The 22,839-nt window shown below is 40.0% G+C and overlaps 2 protein-coding genes across 7 annotated transcripts in view; both read right to left on the reverse strand.

Annotated features, from left to right (window-relative positions):
- Nucleotides 1-4,142: 4,142 nt before the first annotated feature.
- On the reverse strand, nt 4,143-17,228 carry LOC107590406 (SWI/SNF-related matrix-associated actin-dependent regulator of chromatin subfamily E member 1-like). Of its 6 annotated transcripts, none has more exons than XM_016279140.1 (11): nt 17,150-17,228; nt 16,247-16,299; nt 15,877-15,920; nt 14,161-14,259; nt 13,317-13,397; nt 12,671-12,802; nt 12,428-12,599; nt 5,470-5,642; nt 5,280-5,381; nt 4,933-5,170; nt 4,143-4,841 (listed from the first exon to the last, which is right to left on the reverse strand). In XM_016279140.1, exons 2-11 carry the CDS (start codon nt 16,251-16,253, stop codon nt 4,627-4,629), a joined length of 1,263 nt encoding a protein of 420 aa, XP_016134626.1. In that variant the 5' UTR covers nt 16,254-16,299; nt 17,150-17,228; the 3' UTR covers nt 4,143-4,626. The 6 variants fall into 6 exon arrangements, with proteins under 6 accessions (XP_016134626.1, XP_016134624.1, XP_016134625.1 ...); XM_016279138.1 differs by having other exon boundaries at nt 13,305-13,397; XM_016279139.1 differs by having other exon boundaries at nt 14,155-14,259.
- Nucleotides 17,229-18,609: 1,381 nt separating this feature from the next.
- The window catches only part of LOC107590442 (carbonic anhydrase-related protein 10-like), a 21,279-nt gene continuing 17,049 nt past the window's right edge, over nt 18,610-22,839 (reverse strand). The window contains exons 6-9 of the mRNA XM_016279184.1: nt 21,337-21,409; nt 20,670-20,824; nt 18,942-19,113; nt 18,610-18,725 (exon numbers count right to left, since the gene is read on the reverse strand). Of these exons, the coding sequence (XP_016134670.1) occupies nt 18,703-18,725; nt 18,942-19,113; nt 20,670-20,824; nt 21,337-21,409 (423 nt within the window). The 3' untranslated portion in view covers nt 18,610-18,702. The remainder of the gene's footprint in view (nt 18,726-18,941; nt 19,114-20,669; nt 20,825-21,336; nt 21,410-22,839) is intronic.

Raw genomic sequence — 22,839 nt, forward strand, 5'->3', positions numbered from 1 at the left:
AAAGTAATCTAAAAGTAATCAAAAAGTAATCTGACTATATTAGCTTACCTAAAATGTGTAATGTAATGTATTACGTTACTGACTACAATTTTTGTCATGTCATTTGGAATCATTAACGGATTACAATTAGTAAGTAATCTACCCAGCTCATATACTCAAGCCAAAGCATTATTCTTTTCTTTTTGTATGTGTTTAAAATGTTTATTTTGAAACAAATTAATTATTTAATTACTTAATTAAACAAACAAACTTACTGGGGGACCAGGGTAGGCTATGACAGTCATATCATACCCTGGCATGCCCAGCTGATGCAAAGCATAGAATTTATATCTACACAGAAGAAAGCCCTGTCTAGGCTCTGCCACAGAACGGGTTGTGTCGAGCCATTCATTTGTCTGGTTGTTTGATGAGAAAAAGATGAAATGTAGTTGCAATAAAACTGTTTAAGAATCAGTACAACTGCATTAGCAGAGGACTAGTATTCTGCTGCGCGGAACTACAGAAGGACTGATGACAGCACAGTTTGATCTTTTTTTTTGTCTGACCAATCAGCAGAAAGGGGCGTTTAATTCCCGCCCACATGTAGAAATCAAATATTCAAGCCGTTTATTTATTTTTCTACCCCTGAACGAAAAATGAAAAATTAAGCAGAATTCTTGTTTTTAGTTTTTTTGTAAAAAATTAAAAAACTGAAAGGGAGCCGTTTCTCATTTTTCGACAAAAAAAATCAAATGATCAAAAGATACACGGATTCGGACCAATGACACTTGTCAATAATTCAAATTTACACAATTCAAATTCAAATAGTTTTGTCATATTTTAAGCTCCATACCACTTGCGGTCTTTGCACTTGACCACTTATATGTATTTCCTGTATTTGGTCCAAGTGAGCATGAAGACCACAAGTGTGTGTAGGAACTTTATTACCTGACGGGACACACTTATAGTATTGTAAAAATGCAAGCGTTTACAGAACTTTATTTTTATTTTCAATCATTTTCATTTTAAAATCAACTTCTAAATGTCTGTTCAGTAGTCCCTATCAGAATCAGAATTAGCTTTATTCACCAGGTGTGCAAACACACAAGGAATTTGTTGTGGTTTTTTAAGGTGCTCCTGTTACATACATACACATTTGACATGAGAACAGAAAAAAAAAAACATTTAAATAGTAAAACCTAACAATAAATAATGTGTATGAATCTGGAACAGTAGATTTATGTACAGATTTGTGCATCATTTACTCTATATAGAACTGTATAAATAAAGAGATATGCATATGCATTTACATAATACTTGAGAAAGAGGCATTAAGGATGTAGAATGAATTATGGAAATGAATTTCAGAACACAGGTAATGATTCTATAACAGATGACAATTTAATTTTGTCATCCGTGGCGGAGTAGGATACTTGGGAGGCCGCGGCGGAGTAGGGGACTTGGGAGGCCATGGTGGATCCTCCATGGCCTTGGCTGGCTCAGCCACGGGTGTATGCCCCCCCCCCAAAAAAAATCTTCTTGGGGAAATCCAGGAATCCTGGGGGTCACTCTGGAGGAGCGAGCTCTGGTCGGCGCTCTGGAGGAGCGGTCACGGGAGCGAGCTCTGGGGCTGGAGCAGTCACGGGAGCGAGCTCTGGGGCTGGAGCAGTCACGGGAGCGAGCTCTGGGGCTGGAGCAGTCACGGGAGCGAGCTCTGGGGCTGGAGCAGTCACGGGAGCGAGCTCTGGGGCTGGAGCAGTCACGGGAGCGAGCTCTGGGGCTGGAGCAGTCACGGGAGCGAGCTCTGGGGCTGGAGCAGTCACGGGAGCGAGCTCTGGGGCTGGAGCAGTCACGGGAGCGAGCTCTGGGGCTGGAGCAGTCACGGGAGCGAGCTCTGGGGCTGGAGCAGTCACGGGAGCGAGCTCTGGGGCTGGAGCCCTTCCTGGGCTGAACTGGGGATCCGCAGGATGGGCATGTGGAGGGTCCGGGCGAGGGGTGAGACGAGGTGGTTTTCGGGAGGGACTGGATTTGTGACAGAGACTGGAGGGCTTGAGAGCGCTGGTTTAGCGATGCCAGCTGCACGTGCCAACACCAGCGGTGGGTCCTCCACCCAGGAAGCCAGTCTGCGATACTGAAGAACAGCCCTTGATCTGGGTGCAACAGACAGGAAGTGACTGGATTTTGAGCAAACAGACGTCATGTGACGTGACTCTGGATGATCAGCTGTGATGGGACGTGACCCTGGATAAACAGCTGAGATCTGACTAGACTCGTGAAGATCAGCTGTGACTTGATCTGCCTCACGAAGAACAGCTGTAACTTGACTGGTCTCATGAAGATCTGTGGTGACTTGACTAGACTCATAATAATGAACTGTGACTAGACCAGACTCATGACGATCACCTGTGACTAGACCAGACTCATGACTATCAGCTGTGACTAGACCAGACTCATGACTATCAGCTGTGACTAGACTCGACTCAGGAAGACTAACTTCTTCTACCTCCAGATTAACTCCATTTAGATACAGGACCTGATTAACCAGCTCGATCAGGGGAAAGCTATAAGTGGGAAGAGCACCGCTGATTACGTCATCATCCAGCCCCAGCCGAAAACAGACCCCGAGGACAGAATCCAACCAGCTCACCTGGTGAGAGAGCTCTAGGAACTCCTCCACATCCCTCTCCAAATCCCGACCACCCTGCCGCAGACACCAAAGCCTGTCTTCAGCCGTTGACATCTAGTTTTGGGTCAGTTATTCTGTCATGGTGTTGCTGTGCCAGGGAACAGGCAGGACAATGAGGGTGAAGGATACAAGAAACCTTTAATAACTTAACAGGAGGGTAGGAGCACACGCACAAGGTAACATTCACAATAACTAACCAACTGGAACACAATGGACAGGAACTGATATAGGGTGGATAACGAGGGGCAGACAGGTGAGCACAATGAGGTGATTAACTCATAATGGGAACAGGAACAACCAAATAAGGACACCAGGGACAATAAGGGAGAAACCATAATAGACAGTCCACAGGGGTGTGACAGCATGCAGCATGATTAGTTTGTAATCTAAATTAGACTGTATAATTTCAAAATTTGAAGCAAAAACAGAATGGTCTGACTTTAGTTTTGTGAAACTATACTAACATAAAACATATCTGAACAAAACAAATACAGCAGATGGGCCGAATGAGCGGAAGATTCACTCTCTGACAGCAGGTGGCGCTTATGAACAGCAATGATACCGTGTTTCCTGGGTTACCGCTGTAAACAAAGCAGAGCTGTGCTTATGAACACTGCTTTAATATGCATTGTTCAGAGGCAAGATGAAAAGAAAATACCACGTAAACTTTTCTAGAGATAGTCAGTTCCCCTCAGAGATACATTCATATAAACTCCTACTCCAATTGTATCGCGATTTGTTTGGCATCTCAACCATCTCAATCTCAAAATATTTGAATCAATTTTCGACCGGCTCGCGGTTAATCGTTAAATCCTTAGCACTGTGCTTTGGCAATTTGTTCATTCAGCTATTTTATGTCCTTTACAGTAATTGTTTTTAAATACTTCAATTTGTCTACTCTCTGCAAATCATTGATGCCGAAATTGTTTCAAGGTCAGCATAATCTAATGTAATATGGATGCCACTAATAAAAAAAAAAAAAGAGGCTCAAATAGAAAAGCTACACCAAACATCAGAAAATACAGAACTTTAATGTCTGGAAACAACAATGTGCTTATCCACTGAATGAAACAAAACACTACTGATTTTCAGTGAAAAATCTTGAAAAATTACACATTATAATAGTAACTGTAATATGAAATACGAAACCATTGTATCATTGGTACAAATAATGTGAATTACTTTACAGATAATCCAACAGAGACCCGAACAAGTATTCAGCATTTAAATATTAAAATCTATAAAATATTAAAAAATTTTGATTTCATAAATTAAAAACCCAAAGCCAAACCATAAACCACTACAAAAGACAAGAGCAGATGTTTAAAACACAGAAATCACTTTATTTCAACAATACAAAAACAAAATAATCCAGAGGCTTAAAGTAATACCATTCCATGAAGATATCTGCTCTGTGTGGTCAATCTGGTGCGATGGAAAATCATGAGTGTTAAGCATGGCTTTATTTTAAGTACCAAAACAAAAAAAGGGGGTGGGGGGGGAGACTACAGCTCACAGACTACTCAACTAAACTGTGAAAGGATGAAGCAAAGATATACCATAATATAATCATGCCACAGGTAGATAAAACAGTAAGCACCAGCAAAAAAAAATTTGCACTTCTGCTTTTTGCAAACTGGTGACTGCAGGATGCAAGCGTTATATTTTATTCAACATTTGCCCGCTTTTTAATGGCCATAAATCTTGAGAGTACTCAAGTGGGCTTGTAATATCAGGGTTAGATCAAACAAACAGGTGTGCCTGAATGAATGTGGGTGGAGCGCCAATTAAGACTCTGCTGTCCTCCCAAAACATTTCACTGAAGAACATTGGCTGGGGGCAATTTTTCACTGTTCTCACACACTGACTGGCAGGTCATAGGATTACAAATCCTAGAGGAGAACTGACTTTACACAAGAGCAAAGTGAGAATGTAAATGAGCATGAAGGACATGGGTGGGGTTATTGTGGCTGGGTGGGCAGCCGCTCTTCAGGGGTGTCTGAGGCCTGGGGTTCTGCTGGGGGTCCAGAGCTGCTCTCAGACGGAGCAGTGCTGTCACTGGTGCCCTCGTCTGTTGCACCCTCTGCAGGCTCAGGTTGGGCCGGTTTGTCTCCTACTGCAGCTGGGGGGCCTTGCTCAGCCTCCTGAGATCCTTCAGATGTTTCAGCCAGAGACTCTGCAGAACAGACACCACAGAGGTCAGCCAAACATCTTCTCTATTTTTGTTGAATATTCAAAGTTAGAGAACATAATGGTGCAGGTCTGACCCGTCTCCATAGGGGTGGGCTTGTCTTCTCCATCCTTGGCCTCGCTGGCAGAGGTTTGTTCTGGGTTGGCATTGGCCTGGGCACTGGCGGCAGGCTGTTGCTCTTCTTGAGCAGCTCTTTCCACCTGCTCTGCTGCTTCCCGCTCTCTCTCCTCCGCCCTCCGGCGTGCTGCCTCCTCTGCAGCAGCCATTTCAGCTGCCAGCTTCTCCATGTCCACCTCCACTTTCAGACCGCACAGCTAAACAAACAAACACAAACCGCACATCAATCACTGACAGTGCGTTTGGCATTTGAGCTCAGGCTAAACACAGGGGCTATTAGTTCACTGATCAAACTGAATTCCACACCCGTTTGAGCTCGTTATTGAAGGAGTCTGTGCTCTCCAGGAACCTCCTCTTCTTCTCCTGGTGTCGGTCCTCGATTTGAAGCAGCTCTGCTTCAAGTTTCCTCTGTTTGGAAATCAAGACACGATGATTAAACTATGTGCGTAACAGTCTTGAGTTTTACATCTTTGTGCGTTTAACATGCCCAACATACCTGGTGCACCATGAGGGACTGGACTTGGCGTTTGAGGACCTGCATGCGAGCAGTTGTCACCACTGAGCGAACGTCGGGCACCACAACCTCGCTCAGGATGTCACTGATGAGCCGGTGGTTCCTCTGGAAACGAGCTGCCGCTATATGCTTCATGGAGAACCCGTCATCATAGTCTACAGAGACATTTCATATTTGAAAGCAAGCAAAAGAGAACACCAGATTGCTTTTCCTCAAATGCACAAATTTCAGAACTTCCTATTAAAATTTAGCTCCATTCAGATGATTATCTGAAGATAATTATTCAGATAATTACTTCTCAGCAGTAAACTTGTAAAAGAAAATATGAATGGTTCTACCATTATAAACTCAAGAATTTAGATGCCAATTATTTCACTGGAACAATCCTGGTAGTTCACTTCCCACATGGTCATAATACATACAATACCAAAAATGTTTATATATAAAATTACTTTGTCTTATTTAAACCCCTGACATTTGCTGAAAGTAGCATTACAAAAAAGTCGCTGCCATTAAAATGGCCCATTTTATCTAGAGCCCAAAGTTCCACGGTTTATTTTCGGGGACTCCACTTATGTCGATTTCACACTGCACGATTTTCAAAGACGTCGCATCACTGTTGGTTTCACACTGACCGACTATCTGGGGTAGCATTCAGTTTTTGCTGTGTTCACACTGCACGATAGAACGACGACAGGAGGTTACACACTGCATGACTTTACAATAGGAAGAATCGCCGACAGCTCTGTCTGGTGCAGGGTTACCAGGTGTTCGCTACAAAACCTGCCCAATTACTACTCAACTAGCCTGAAAATAGCCCAATTGCTTTCGAGGGGGTCCCCCAGTAAAAATGCGTATGGGGGGTAAATAATTTTTTTTTTGGCGGGGTTCTCCTGGTACAATTCACATTCCAGGGCCTAAATATCATGTTATTGGGGTCGCTTCAACCTGCTGACATAAAAAACAACCAGCGGCAATCGCGGATTTGGCAACACTGGTCTGCAAACTACGTTTCATATAACTCCTCCCCGAACTTCCCGCTGCCCTGTATCTTGGTCTCTCATTGGCTGTAGGTCATCGCTGATGTGTTTTTCAGTCAGAACTCATTTCACACAGCGTGATTGTGAATTCCCTCAGATCGTGTCTTTGATAACTCGCACTGCGTGATTGTCACTTGCGTGAACGAGCAACGATTTGAAAAATCGGGCTAAAATCGTGCAGTGTGAACTCGGCATTAGCTGTCACACCAGTGTTGCCAAGTCCACGGTTTTCCCACGGAATTGGGCTACTTTAACACTGTTGACGCGGGTTGTTTTTCCATGTCCGCGGGTTTGAGCGACCCCAATAATGTGATATTTAGCCCCTAAAATGTGCATTTTATCAGAGGAACCCCACCAAAAATATATTTTACCCAACCGGAATGCAATTTTTATTTGGAAACGTGTTTGGGCTGGTTTTGAATAGCAATTGGGCGGGTTTTGTTGTGAAAACCTGGCAACCCTGGCTGTCACAGCTGTCATCTGTCAGGATGGAACAACAGTTGTTATATTGTATGTATATTAATTTATCATTTTGAGCAGGAGTCCAGGATTCATCGGGAAAACATTTTTAAAATGCACCTACTAGGAAGAACAATAAGACTGCATTATAAAATGAAAAAGTGCACTTTGCTTTTGAATTGCGAAGACGTGCTCACTCACAGACATTCACAGGTTCATTTTGAAGTATTGGCAAAACAACAAAGTTAATGCTTTTCACGGAACTTACATAATTACCCATTATACACTGTGATATAGCCTGGTTCGTTGGTCCGTTAGATCGGATTGCTTTCTCACTAAAACCGAACCACTCCAGAGTTCGTTTTCAATCGAGCCAAGACCACCTCGTTCAGACGATCTCGGACCGATTGTTTTGGCGCAGATCCGAGTGCGATTGCCGTGTTCACATATGCCCAAACGAACCGAGCTAAAGGGGGGAAACACGGCAGGTTCCGAAACAACGGGCCAGGTGTGAAAGCACCCTTAGACTTCAAACTGGTTCAAGTTGGTCATAGAGATTTGCCGCATTGACCAAAAGAAAGCTGCTTGGTTTGAAAGTGACTACTGTGTGAGCTGCAATTGCTACACTGTACAGAGTTCACAAAATCCCTGCACTCTTCAAATTTTGGTAGGCCGAAATAAATTGAACTAGCCCAAATTAAAACATTTTCAAAACAGAAATATCAATGAAGGACCTTTATTAAACCATTTACAGGGTATCTGCAGAATTTAAATTAAAGGCTTTTTAAGACCTGCACAAATAAAATTAATTCCATATGAGTGGGGTAGAGCAATGCCTATAGTAACAAACCATAAAATTACATGATTTAGAGGTGCTTTTGAGACTGCAGAAATATAACGTTTCCCCGGTAACGGCTGTATACAAAGCAGCACTGCGCTCATAAATGCTACTTTATCAGGCATTACAGGCACGAAGAAATGCCATCAAAACTTTTCTGAAGACAGTCAGTTCCCTTCAGACATTTATATACGTAAAAACACCCATGCCACATTTTGACTTTGGAACGTGCAGCTCATTTTTATTAATTTTCTTAAACCATTAAAGGTATACAAGAATTATGGCCATAAAGGGTTAATTTTAGGGATGTTCATTTCGGTTATTTTTCCTAACCGATGCTCGTTAACCGATTATTAACCATTAACCGACAAGATTATTTTAAATTAGAATTGAATTAGAAAGGATACGTGTCTATGACCCGTTAAAAACTACTAACATTTGTTTCCCGGGGATTAATTTTACATGCGCAAATAGCAGCAAACAACAGAACATGAGGATTCACATAGTCATATCATATCAAGCACCTGCAGCGCTTCTGTGAGTGGAGAAAAACAAAACGATAAATAGGCCTATACGAGAAATATATTTTTACTTTAATAAATTAAGAAACGAAAGAAAAACTGTGCAACAAGTAGCCTAGTATTCAGAGTTTCAGTTCATTTTTGTGCTGCGCGAAAGGAAACAGACGGCAGAAAGCGGCATCCTATTTTTCTTTAGGCTTATTTTACAAAAGCACAAAGATTGTTTTTTTTTTTTTTTGTACACAAATAAAGGCAAACCTTTTACAATTCTGATTATCTTTATGATTAAAAGGAGTAGTTGCTTCCACTGTTAGAAGGAAAAAATTCAAGTGATTGCGCCGGCGCCATATTGACATTCCTTGACAATGCAGCCAGTTCATTATCATCACAAAATACAGTCAGTCAAACATATGGGACAAAAAAAAAACACACTGCTCAGTATAAATATGTAGTAAAATCTGTGCCGTTAAGTGTTATCACCGTACCACCGTGAATTATGTTATACTAACCATTTTGTTTTACGTGGACATTGGAACGCAAGTGAAGTAGGCTACATAAATAATATTTTGGCATTCAAATACAATCACCAATACGGAAACATTTGAATTTGTGTCGAATAAGAGACCCAACGTTGGTTTCAGGCGGTATGAAAATTTCTCATCACGATTATAGTGACAAATGATCACGGTTATCAGTATTATCACGGTATTGTTAAAATGTGCTGGAAATGTTCAAAAAGTACTGACAAATAATTTCACCAAGTTTTACATTTAAAATCAACAAACAACAAATAAAATGAGTTTTTGATTGCATAACTAAAACAATAACATTGGCAATGATGTTAAATGATTTTAGCAAATGGCTGCAATATAACAAAGAGTGAAAAATTTAAGGGGGTCTGAATACTTTCCGTACCCACTGTAAATGTAAAATATCTAATTTAATAAAACCGTTTCATGCTTCAGGGCTCCAGACTCATTCTTCCCACTGGTCGTTCTTTTGCGACTAACTTTCTCAGTTGGTCACACCAGCACATGATTTGATCGCAATATTTTTATTTTTAGGGATTAATCAATGCATGCTGATGAACTTTTATCATAGTTTATAGCTCAGTGTTTCCCCTGTCATTATTTTAGGGGGGCGGCCCAACAGCACCCCCCCCCACCCCCCTTGAAGGTCAAGTTAATTTTATTTACTCTATAGCACCAGATCAGAACAGAAGTAATTTAAAGTCACCTTTCCGATAGAACAGGTCTATACCTTGTTCTTTTATTAAACAAACTAAATAGCCGTATTTTATTTATCTTATTTACTTGACGGCATGACATTTCAGTCTCTACATTATGGTCGCGCTCTCTGTATCCCGCACAGCAGAGTTCCGCCCCGATGCGCGCACACACACAAGTGAGCACATTCCCACTCGTATTTGTAAATATTAGGCCGCAAAGTGCTAAAGTCATGCTTGTGTGTGTGTGAGACGCGGGAGCTGATGGCAGGGGGCAGTGGATATTGTGGATGAGTTCTTCTGTGTCATCACATTCTATTAGCGCTCTATGAGCGCTCTCTCCCACCTTCAATACCATGACTGAGGTGCCCTTGAGCAAGGCACCGAACCCCCAACTGCTCCCCGGGCGCTGCAGCATAAATGGCTGCCCACTGCTCCGGGTGTGTGTTCACGGTGTGTGTGTGTTCACTGCTGTGTGTGTGCACTTTAGATGGGTAAATGCAGAGCACTAATTCCAAGTATGGGTCACCGTACTTGGCCACATGTCACGTCACTTTCACTTTTTCACTTTCACTTTATTAGTTCTACAGCTTCAGTTTCGGAACTTTCACACTTAGTAACAAATACAGCTGTTCCCTCACCACAGTGCAACAGTGAAAAGGGACCCCTTTCAAACAGTGTCGCATTCCGAACGTTGTTTAAGTGACATACACCGTATTGCGGTATTTAAAAAATTCATATCATAACAAAAATAAACACCGGTATTCGGTATGAACCGGTATACCGCCCAGCACTATTTTTAGGGATTAATCAATGCATGCTGATGAACTTTTATCATAGTTTATAGCTCAGTGTTTCCCCTGTCATTATTTTAGGGGGGCGGCCCAACAGCACCCCCCCCCACCCCCCTTGAAGGTCAAGTTAATTTTATTTACTCTATAGCACCAGATCAGAACAGAAGTAATTTAAAGTCACCTTTCCGATAGAACAGGTCTATACCTTGTTCTTTTATTAAACAAACTAAATAGCCGTATTTTATTTATCTTATTTACTTGACGGCATGACATTTCAGTCTCTACGTTATGGTCGCGCTCTCTGTATCCCGCACAGCAGAGTTCCGCCCCGATGCGCGCACACACACAACTGAGCACATTCCCACTCGTATTTGTAAATATTAGGCCGCAAAACAACTATTTGAATATGAATTATTCGTGTCTCTGTGTTAATGAATGGCGCAGACGTGCGGTTTTGTTTACCACTTGTACTGAAGCGCGCGTGATGCTTGCGGTGATTTTAGTGTCTGTCGTCTAACTGAATGAGGACATAAATACATGAACAATGTGAGGTAAACAGCAAAGATAACAAGCTTTTCAAAATGAAAACAAAAAGAAAAGTAAACCTAAACTTGCTGTCGGTGACACTGCTTGCATGCTTTGCCCCCCCCCACAAGAATACCAGCATGTTCACCTTTGGTTTAAGAAGTGGTCTTTTACTTTACTTCAGCATGAAAACCATCCATCGTTTCCTCAATATTTGCGTCATTTTTGCTGTGCGCACCTTCGCGCTTCTGCTGACGCGGCGAGTATAAACCAGGCTCTTCACTCTATAAGCGCTGCGCAGCTCAAACGAGTAGTGTGGTTTCGTTATGCTTTCAGTTTCGTTTGCCTTTTGATGTTTCTCATATGCAACAGAAATGCAGCGCATAGTACAGTATTTATTTATCTTCAGTTGCTCAAATCGCGGTAATCGAATATGGTTATAGTGATAATTAAAATATGAAACGGTAATACTAACCGTGGGATATTTTATCACGATTTATCGTCAAACCGGTAATCGTTACATCCCTAATCAAAACGTTGCAAAGGGTCAAATTTTTAGTTCGACGCATATAGCAGAGAATTGCTTGACGTTAAAAATAGTTAAGTGCAATAAGTTGCAGAAAACAACTCAATATTTTAAAATATAATTTAAATTGATTTTACACACTTTAAGCAATATCATATTGCATATCGAATATCGCATTTTTTAAAAAGTATCGCATATTGCATTTTTCTTCAATATCGCACAGCCCTACTGTCAACGTATGTATTAGCATACCTCTGCGCACACTGTTCGCGTAGACAGGATATCAGTGCATCAGTTCAAAAGAAGTGAAATAAAGTGCATCCATTCATAATAAAAAGTGCCTCATACGACTCCGGAGGGTGAACAAAGGCGTCCTGTAGCGAATCGCTTTATTTCACTTCTTTTGGACTGATGAACAGCAACACCCACTGACTGCCATTAAACAGCTTGGAAGATCAAAGTCAATTTTTAATATAACTCCGATTGGATTCATCTGAAAGAAGGAAGTCATATACGCCTAGGATGGCTTATGGGTGAGTAAATAATGGGCTAATTTTCATTTTTGGGTGAACTATCCCTTTAAAATTTATACATCTAAACTGAATGCTTATTAAGGACCCGCGGGAACCCAGCATTTAAGATTGCCGCGGTGATATATTTTGGTAGCCCGACTGGAAGACACAATAGCCCTGGGACGTCAGGCTAGCGATTGTGCGAGCCCCACTATTTACAAAAGACAATGGACATGTTTATGCATGCAAAATTTTGCCAAAATTGTGTGGCCGCACCTTTATGTTTAAAAAAGATCATTTAAAAATGCCAGTTTCAAAATTAAGCAATTGGCATTTATTTTTTCCCTATTAGCTACAATATATGAAATATTTTTTATAATGTTTTTAGACAATGTTATGGGCTTTCTTATTAAAGTAATAATCATATAAACTGTCACATGTTCATTCATATAAATTGGCATGTTCTTGCCATCTAAATGACAATAAGATGCTAATCTCACCATCAGGGTCCTCAGCAGGTTGGATGCTCATATAGGGCTCGCCCTTGTCTAGGCGCGACTGTCTCTGCCTGCTCTCTTCTTCTAGAGCAGCTTCTGCACGGTTCTTAGCGTTGATGTACGCCAGGTAGGCTGGAGAGTTGTGGTAGGCCTTCAGAGAGTCATTATACTCGATCTGTGGGGAGGAAATTTGACTTAAAGAATCTCACTCCAAGCAAGAAATAAAAAAAAGGCAAAAAGGCAAACCTTCTCTGCTTCGTATTCATTTAAATAGTCCTGTTTTTCCTCATCAGTGAGGTCCCTCCACATGCCACCGATGATCTTCCCAATCTCCCATAGCTTCAGGTCAGGATTAGAGGCTTTAACTTGGTCCCAAACCTAAGAAGATACAAGTGTCAGTTCAGAGTCGACACAGAGCAGTCTGGATTCCTGGACGGAGAGGGTTGTATTTTCCCAAAAAGATAGAGCACCAATTTTTGCCTATATTTCAGTCCAAAACTAAAGCATGAAGCAGGACAGGAGAGAAAAGTAATCTGAAAATGTTTAGAATCTAAACAATGTTTAAATTTAAAATATTCAAACAAGTCATCTATTACAGATTCAAAAAGCATTAACAAACCTAACTGCTTTATGTTCATCTTTTAAAACACTTCTTTGCTCACAACAGTAAGAAAACGGAGCAAATGAGTTTAGTGGATCAGAAGCAAAAAACGTCAGTTTCCCAGCCTTGTTTAACAGAAGAAAGCAATGAAGTGATGTTGGGGTCTATCATCTGAAGGGTCGGAATCAGACCACTGACTGCCCCTCAGCCTTCGAGCTGATCGCAGAAGCGCTCTCATCAATTTACAAGCAGTAAAAGCAGACACCGTGGGTGTCTTACCTTCCTGCTTACCTTCCGGCTATACCGCATGTAGGGCATCAGCGGCTTGTCGGGCGGTTTGGGCGGCTTAGGAACAGTGATCCCCGAGGAGTTCTGTGGGAGAGGGAAAGAGGCCCACATGGGGTGTTAGAGACCACAAAGGGCACACGTGGTCATCACAGAAAACAGTGAACTGTCATAATGGAGCACTATGGAGAGAAAGAGACAGGAGGCAAAAAGCACGACTGAAAGAAACGATGACAGTGTGAAGCGCTTGGCAAAGGGGGTGGGAGACGTACCTAAATGGCAAACCAAATACCGTACATTAACATTACGCTGACAAGGCCATGCATTAAGGTCTTTTGGACACAAAGCCACTGTCTTTCACGCCTGAAATGATTCTGCAGAAGTTTGGATGAAACCAGCCAACAGCTAAAATGCCTCAAGCTTGCCAAGAAGCTGTGCCAAGTTACTGCGTTTGGCACGGACATCTAAAGCCATGCAAGCGGACGGCCATTAGCTCTTGTGCATGATTAGGTGATAGGATGGCAGACGGGGGAAAAGTTCTGTGAAGCAACCACTCTGAATCTACAATTCATACTACGGCAATCACACCCATCCAGACATTACAGAGAGTGAGTGCTTCACAGAAACATGAAGATTATGGAAGCTACTAGTTGAGAACTACACAACCACCCAAGACTCGACTCTACTACCCGACAGACACCTTCAACTCTATTAAATGAGTCTGTACAGTGTAAGAGCAAAGCATATCACTATTTCATATTCAGGCCATGTAAGTTTAGCATCCTCTTGTCTGGGCTTTTAGTCCCTCGGCTGTTGCTAGGGCCCTAGTTGGCACCGGTCCTACCATTACCCTGTTGTTCCCGCCGGGGTTCCCTCCCAGCCTGTAGTTGTTGTAGGCCAGATGGCTGTATGGGTTGTACCCCACAAACCCAGGGGTGGTGGGCATTTGCTGATGGAGACAAATGAGACAAAACACGAATGAGAAATGACACAAACAAGGGAGGAAGGGACAAAAAAAATGAAAAGGAGAACCTGCTTTTGTTTTCTGTCATGATTTGCATAAAACATGCAAAAAGCAGCAATCTTTGATAGCAGCACAACCCTAGCATTATTCTACATCCATTTTTAGCAAAGCCACAGGCACTATGGGTGGTGGTGGTAGGACATAATGAGGTGCTAGAAGGCTTTAGAGATTCAGATCGGGAGTATTTGAGCCAAATCTCTCGGTGACGTATGACCTGAATAATCAGTCTCTAAACCGACAAAAATAACAGTTCTGGGACACTAAAAGTAATTAATGGGGATTTGGATCAAATTTCAACCGTAAGGGACTTGAGATTTCCAAGGATGCGTGTGGAGCAAAGCAACAATGCTAAATTGCTGCTAACGGCTCTCGGTATCTATTGTAATGAACAATGATTAAATATGTGAAAGCCTAAGCACAAAAGGAGGCTCACACACTTAATGCTCCAAACAGTGTTTAATGAATAACCAGTAACGTGTATCACACGAGTCTATAAAGTTAAGGCTGCAGAACATATCCCAATAAAATCAATATTGTGATATGACCGCAAAATATATCTGAATAAAATTCATTCTGTGATAAATCAGAGTGCGATTATCAAATCGCGAAGCCTGCCATTTAATTAAATGAACAAATGTGCTGTGGGTTTCAGAGTGACGCACGTCACTGTTCATTTACACTCATGCACCTCATGGTACCATCACAGAAAATGAACCAAGCCACTCTGAGATGCTGCAACACCATATCATGAGCTGCATGCGGATAAATAAACACTGTACCACGCTTCACACCAAGCATGTAAAAGTAAAACTTGTTTATTGCAAAATAAAAGCTTGTTTAACTTTTAAAAATGAAAAGAAAACAAGGTGCAGATAGTAGTATTCTAATTTCGTAGCTGTAATATTATTTTTTTATTTTTAACTTTAATAGTACTGTTAAAATAAATGTATTATTTTGCTTAATACTCTTAATTACAAAAATATATATTATTAGTCATATTGAATGGATCAAACAGTGGGAATGTGAAATGTGAAACTCAAATGTAAACACCCACATTTTTTTTGAAGTTTTTTCTCAAATCAGTCAGCTCCAAAATGATGGTTTACCCAAAAAAAAAAAAAAAAAAACTTAATTTTCCAACTTTTTAAACATTATTTTTATGTTCTATGCATATTCACTTGACAAAATCACCCCAATCATTCTAGAATAATTAACTCTATTCAACTCAATCTTGCAAAAATCCCTGTATTTTTTCATAAGTCGCAGAAAAACTAAATATTGCAATGCAGCCCTAATGGTTATTCATTAAATGCTTTCAGAGCCTAAAGTTAGCGGTCTCCTTCGCACCTTACGGATCAATACAGCCTCAAAAAATGAGCGCTTTGTGTAAAACTGCATAAAAAAAAAATAACAAAAGCCACCCCATGTGATACTGTGTCGTTCCCACAATCCTCTCCTCTCATCTCTAAGAAACCTATGGTACATGTTTGGGTGATGGAGGGGAGGGACCGTATGGATGATTGGCATGTTCTGTTTACTTACTGTTGTGGGGGCTGGGGCGGGGGCTGGGGCATAGGGTGGCCGCTCTGCGTGAGAGAGAAGGGGGGGGGGAATTAATCCACTTTCGAAACTCGGATCAAAAATTAATAACCAGTGGTAAAGCCTACTTATTAGTCACATCTGCATCAGTGCAATGTGTATAAACTAAGTTACACCAGAAATGTTAGTCAATTACATCAAGATAAGCACACCCACTTTTACAGATTAATTAGAGAAAGTGGTAATATCAAATAAATGAATGGTTAAGCATCTTTAATAAACTCATTTCTGAAGATCTGATAAAGATGGGTGGGCTTCAAAAAGGTCTAAACCATCTAAGTGGTCTAATCAATCAATCGAAATGTGCTCTTACTTGACATCTTGTTTGTAGGATTGATGATATCAGGCTATCCCCATCATTTGGTTCTGAAATAGGGCAAAAACTTATTAGGCATGAATTGGGGCATGCTTTCAATATGTGCAAAAAAACAACAACAACTTGCCATCATATCAACCTGCGTTTTGATCAAATCGGACATTTTCTGGCCGTTAAACAACAATACACCCACCTGCTTAGCTTTAAATGTGAAATTCGAATTTTTTTTAGTTTGAACTGGCCACAGTTTGCATGTTTGTTATATAACAACAACTAAGATGTGGATCTAAGGAGAACTAAATGAGATCTCAGGACTGTAACTTACTTACTAAATACAAATAATGGCGCACACAATGAGGCGAGTGAGCCTGCAGCTCGCCAAGAGGTTTATTTAAAGATAAATGTATAAAAACGACAGCTACATGGCGAAAAAGACAAATAATTGTAATTAACACGCAATGTATTGTACAGGTGTTGTACTTGGCGAGCTATAAGCATCCCGAGGAAATGAATGCGAGTCGATGCAATGCTAACATGCAAAACATCAATGAATGAAACAGGCTAACGATAGCTGAATAACATAAGTGTGAAATATCATATGAAATACAACTCATCTTTGCATTTCAGGCAGAACGTGCGTTTTAAATTATTTGTACTGTGTTCAACGTTTATAAAAGGATTTTAATATTTCATATTTTACAAACAACCCGTTGTTATCGAAACAGCATTAGCTAGCGGGCTATAGCTAAAGTCGGACACCGCTTTAAGATTCTAAAATCACGATACATGTCAAAGAACTGCATTTTAAAATGGGTATATTTGAGATATTATAAGACGGATAAAAAGCTGTTTGTGGAAAACAATCGCTTGAAATACGACACGGCGTTAGAGAGCACTCACCCCCAGAGTGCTTTGTTCCCTCAATGGTGCTCCGCCAGGATGTGAGTGAGTGTGTGACACATTTTGAGCCGCATCTGACCCGATTTTCTAGCACATTTCTGCCCCCTAGTGGCCACGAACTAATACTGTACTGACCAGACGCCAGGAGGAGAGAGAATATGGGCGCCAAAATGTAAAACTGCCACATACTTTTGTGCATTCTGTCCGATTGAGCAACAAAAGCTACGCAGTTTAGGTAGATTTAGCGAAAACAAAACTACCCAACTTGGTCATATATACATACTGTTCAGATGTACATACAGTGTTAAAATGATCGAGGTAATGGACGCTTTATTCAGCTTTGCCAATGCCTAAAATAATGAGATTCATTACATGTACATTTTAAAACAATGTGATACATTAAAAATAGAAAACAATTCTTGTAAATTGTTATGTTTCACAGTATTACTGCTTTACTGTACTTTTTTACCAAATATGTGCAGCCTTGGTGAGCATAAGAGACTTTAATCTTAGAGACCCCTTTTTGTCAGATTTAGTGGCAAAAACTATTTGCCAGATTTTAAGAGCTGTCTTTTCAATTTCTCTTTTCATTTTTGAAACTATAAAACTATAAAGAACAATCAAATTAGTGCAAAATTTTGTATTATAAATAATAATTGTTAAATCTATCATGCTCTGTAAGACTATGTTTTAGATTATATTTAGATGTAAAAGATTACATTGAATGATAACCATACAAGTCTAAAAAGTGAGACATTTGAAAAAATGTAAAATTATTTAAATGCTTAATATTTCTTTAAATCCAACAAAATATAGCCGTTTTTGATGCTAAATCTGACCAGATTTGTCTGTTTTCTGTAACACTCTATTACACATTCACCACCCTATAAATATTCATATCATAAATCCATATAATCCACCTGAAAGCTTGAGCACTATGTCAACATTTTAGAATATTATTCAACAATATTCAACAGACTGAATTATCCATTAATTTTTACTGGCAATCCATTGGCATCAACTTGGCATCTTTGTGATACCCAAGATTCAAAAACATCATTAAAAAGTAAAGAGAAACATTCACCACGACCACTTCAAATATTTATTGGGCAGATATCACTCAATTCATTTAGCACTGTAAACACTTACGTAGAGAAGGCAACATGCTCCAAATAGTCCAAGATATAGGCTTGAAATCCTATTGTTTGCCTTGTGTCAAAGTAAAGTTTATATACCTGTGCATAGAGCAAAGGTAGTTTTCCATTCGCTGCAACTAGGCTTGATTGCACCTGCTGTTCAGATGCAAACAACAAGAACAGATAGTACCTCAAGAGTGAGCCGAAAAGCCAGCGTCAAAGAGAACCAGTCCTGTCTGACTGCAACAGCTTTCAATGTCTTTGATATATATTGTTATAAACAAGTATATATATATATATATATATATATATAAGAGTCCTCTGTTAAGTCCTTTGTCTTCATCTCATTGTATTGTCTGTTGGCCATATTCTTCAGCTATTACTTGATTGCTGTAGTAACTAATCCACGTCAAGCTGTTATTTCAGAAGCCATTCATTCACTGAAAATAGAAGTAGAGAATGTGCTGTCAGATAACTTTCTTTGTGAAGCACAACACTTATTCATAAAGACAAATGTATGATTTTCATCTGTTTCAAGAGCAATAATCGTAAGTGTCTAATTAGAGTGCTCAACTTTATTGCACACAGCATGCATGCAGCAGTGCACTCGTGACACAAAGCTTGTGTATGTTATTGATGGGAAGTGTGACACAGACCTCTGTATTGCGGCCTCAGCACACGGTTGTTAGGACAGTCCCGTCTCTGACTGAAGTTAATGTTGGTGCGGATGCAGCGCTGGTGTAGTAGCTGCGCCGGCCGCATGTTGTCACCCATACTGAGGAAGATCTGAGAGGGCTGGTTTTGACTGAGGAGACGAAGAGACTGCATCTGAAATATAAACCAATAATATATAATATAATATAATATATATTTTGCTAGTAAGATTTTTTAAAAGAACAATATTTTTTTCACCTTTTATTCAGAAACAATGCATTAAATTCATCAAAAGTGACAAAAACATTTACAATATTACAAAATTTTTATATTTTAAATGACTGCTGTCAAACGATTAATCGCAATTAATCACATCCAAAATAAAAGTCTTTGTTTACATAATATATGTGTGTATACTGTGTATATTTATTATGTATATTGAGTCCCTGGCGGTGCAGTGTGTTACTGATGGTAGCCTTTGTTACTTTGGTCCCAGCTCTCTGCAGGTCATTCACTAGGTCCCCCCGTGTGGTTGTGGGATTTTTGCTCACAGTTCTTGTGATCATTTTGACCCCACGGGGTGAGATCTTGCGTGGAGCCCCATATCGAGGGAGATTATCAGTGGTCTTGTATGTCTTCCATTTTCTAATAATTGCTCCCACAGTTGATTTCTTCACACCAAGCTGCTTACCTATTGCAGATTCAGTCTTCCCAGCCTGGTGGAGGTCTACAATTTTGTTTCTGGTGTCCTTTGACAGCTCTTTGGTCTTGGCCATGGTGGAGTTTGGAGTGTGACTGTTTGAGGTTGTGGACTGGTGTCTTTTATACTGATAACGAGTTCAAACAGATACCATTAATACAGGTAACGTGTGGAGGACAGAGGAGCCTCTTAAAGAAGTTGTTACAGGTCTGTGAGAGCCAGAAATCTTGCTTGTTTGTAGGTGACCAAATACTTATTTTACCGAGGAATTTACCAATTAATTCTTTAAAAATCCTACAATGTGATTTTCTGGATTTTTTTTCTCATTTTGTCTCTCATAGTTGAGGTATACCTATGATGAAAATTACAGGCCTCTCTCATCTTTTTAAGTGGGAGAACTTGCACAATTGGTGGCTGACTAAATACTTTTTTGCCCCACTGTATATATATGTATATGTATATGTATGTGTGTGTGTACTGTGTATATTTATTATGTGTATATATAAATACACACACGTGCATGTATATATTTAAGAAAAATAAGTTGTTTATATTTTAAATATATTTATATAATATAAATGATATGAATATAAATATATACATGTAAATATTTTCGAAATATATACTGTATGTGTGTGTATTTATATATACACATAAAAAATATACACAGTATACACACATATATTATGTAAACAAAAACTTTTATTTTGGATATGATTAATCGCTTGACAGCACTATTTTAAATATGCTGTTCTTTTGAAATCTCTCTCTATATCTATCTATATCTATAAATAAAATAATTATTAAAAAAGTATCATGGTTTCTACAAAAAGGAGCACAACTGTTTTCAACACTGATAATAATAAGAAATGTTTCAGCATATCAGAATGTGACACTGAAGACTGGAGTAATGACTGCTGAACATTCAGCTTTGCATCACAGCAATAAATTACATTTAAAAAAAAAAAAAAAAGTTAAATTTTTTAAGAAAATGCTTTTGTAATATTTTAAGGAGTATTCAGCATTTCACCTCTATCTGTGAGATGTAAATTGGCTTATTCATTAATATCCAGGTTGCTGTCTCAAGGCACGGTGGAATAGTTATTGACCCTTCATATGTGATAAAACGGGAGGTTTCGGGATACAGCTCCTCAATATCGAGCCCCATCAGTAAGTATGCATCATCTGAAAAGACACAGTATAAAACAGCCGACGGGTTGAGATGAATCGAACACACTTTGATGAAATCTGTTGAATATTTGATCCTCTCCATGCTGTCAACATTCCTACAGTTCAATACAGAATATTATTATACCACTACTATTATTTTTTTGTTCTGATGGCAATGCTGAGAGAAATAAAATATCACTTCTTATCCAAGACCACCAGGTGGTAATGCAAAGCTACGTTTTTATTGTCTTTTTTCATTTTTTTCACCTATGAAGGCCTTCACTGAAGCAATATTTCACACCCAGACTGTGGAAACCACTTGATTTATTAATACAGATGCAAGCAGTTTTCAATCAAATGTAATTTAATGTTAACAATATTAACATAAATTAAATTCAATGTTAATAAAAACAATATTCATTTAATTTAATGCTAACAAAAGCAACTTTTAAAAGTTAACGAGTGTGAAAAAGTGCTCCCAAGGCCACTAACATTAACAAAGACATAGGTATTTTGCGGACACTTACGTTTATATGTAATCCTTGTAATGGTCTCTCTGTTCAGCATACGATTTAGAAATAAATTTGTAGGCTCTGAAATCTGAAGAATCAAAAATTTCAAAGAAAACATTACTTAAAGCCCGACATCTGCAGCTTTTTTTCTGATGAAAAGGCAGAGTTTCATAAAACATGGTTTCTTTCAATGCATTAATCACAAATGACATGCCCGTTAACTTACTGCTGAGATATTTCATTACGGCTTCACCATATCACAACTATAATCAATAATAGTCTAGTAGAATTTATTCTAGGGGCATCTGGATGTGTTTTTGCCATGTACTGACTGAAGATGAATGGCTTTCATCCATGTGCCTTCATTAGCAGCAGAATGGTGGAGATTCCCCGTCATCACTATCACTGCGATCTGGGATGAAAGTGAACGGGGGGTGGAGGGGCTGCAATATGGCAACACCTTCATCTGAACTGTGGCACTTCTGCTCCAATTTACTCAGAAGTCACGATTCAGAGTCAGGGAGGCGACTCCCGCAGCGATCTGTGAGTCTGATGATGTCTGCTGTGTGATGAGGTTAAATGCTATGGAATCGCCACCATTATCTCACTTTAGTGGTTAATAAACAAAAATCAAGACAGATTCTACAAATTCAAAATTCTACACCGCAGTTTGCAGTTTTTAGATGAATTCATTTACTAAGTTTTCATTTAAAGGCGTCATATGATGCGATTAAAATTTTTCCTTTCTCTTTGAAGTGTTACAAGCTCTTGGTGCATAAAGAAGATCTGTAAAGTTGCAAAGACTAAAGTCTCAAATCCAAAGAGATATTCTTTATAAAAGTTAAGAGTCAACCACGCTTACCTAAAACGGCTCATTCTAACACACCCCCACATGTCTACGTCACGATGTGGGAAGATTTGCATAACGCTGCCCAAATGTTCACGCAAAGAAAGAAGGCGTAACTTTTATTCTCGCTGTAGTATTGTTGCCGCCGCCAGGTTGTGGAGACGCGGTGTGTTTCGTTGTGAAAGCGAAACTACTTTGGTTGGGCTTCCAAAAGAGGACAATATCCGTTTCGTCATGCCTAGAGCTGATCCGTGCTGGTCGCTGAGGGAATACATCAACTTCACGCTGTGGATCGCCGGATCGGCTTTCACCGTGGACAAAGCGGAGTCCAGCCCGGGGTCGTCACATGTGGTTGCCGCAAGCCCGCCGGCCACTCCTTCATCAAATCTGCCGGCCGCGCCGTTCTCTAGCCCACCCGTCGCCGCTCACTCTAGCCCGCTGGCCGTTCCTCACTCTAGCCCGCCGTGTGTGACGCTTGTGAAAGCAAAACTACTTTGTTTGGCCTTCCAAAAGAGGACACGACTAGAAATTACAACTGGTTAAGTTGTATTTACAACACTGTTCCAGAACACTTCAACCCAAATATTCAGATGTGTGCAGCACAGGACTGTTTCCTGATCCTGGGAGAATAGACTACAATGCTGGCTGTTCTGACTCACAGACTGCAAGTA

This window comes from Sinocyclocheilus grahami, unplaced genomic scaffold (genome assembly GCF_001515645.1).
Source record: "Sinocyclocheilus grahami isolate Dianchi unplaced genomic scaffold, SAMN03320097.WGS_v1.1 scaffold127.1, whole genome shotgun sequence".
NCBI classification, from domain to species: Eukaryota; Metazoa; Chordata; class Actinopteri; order Cypriniformes; family Cyprinidae; genus Sinocyclocheilus; species Sinocyclocheilus grahami.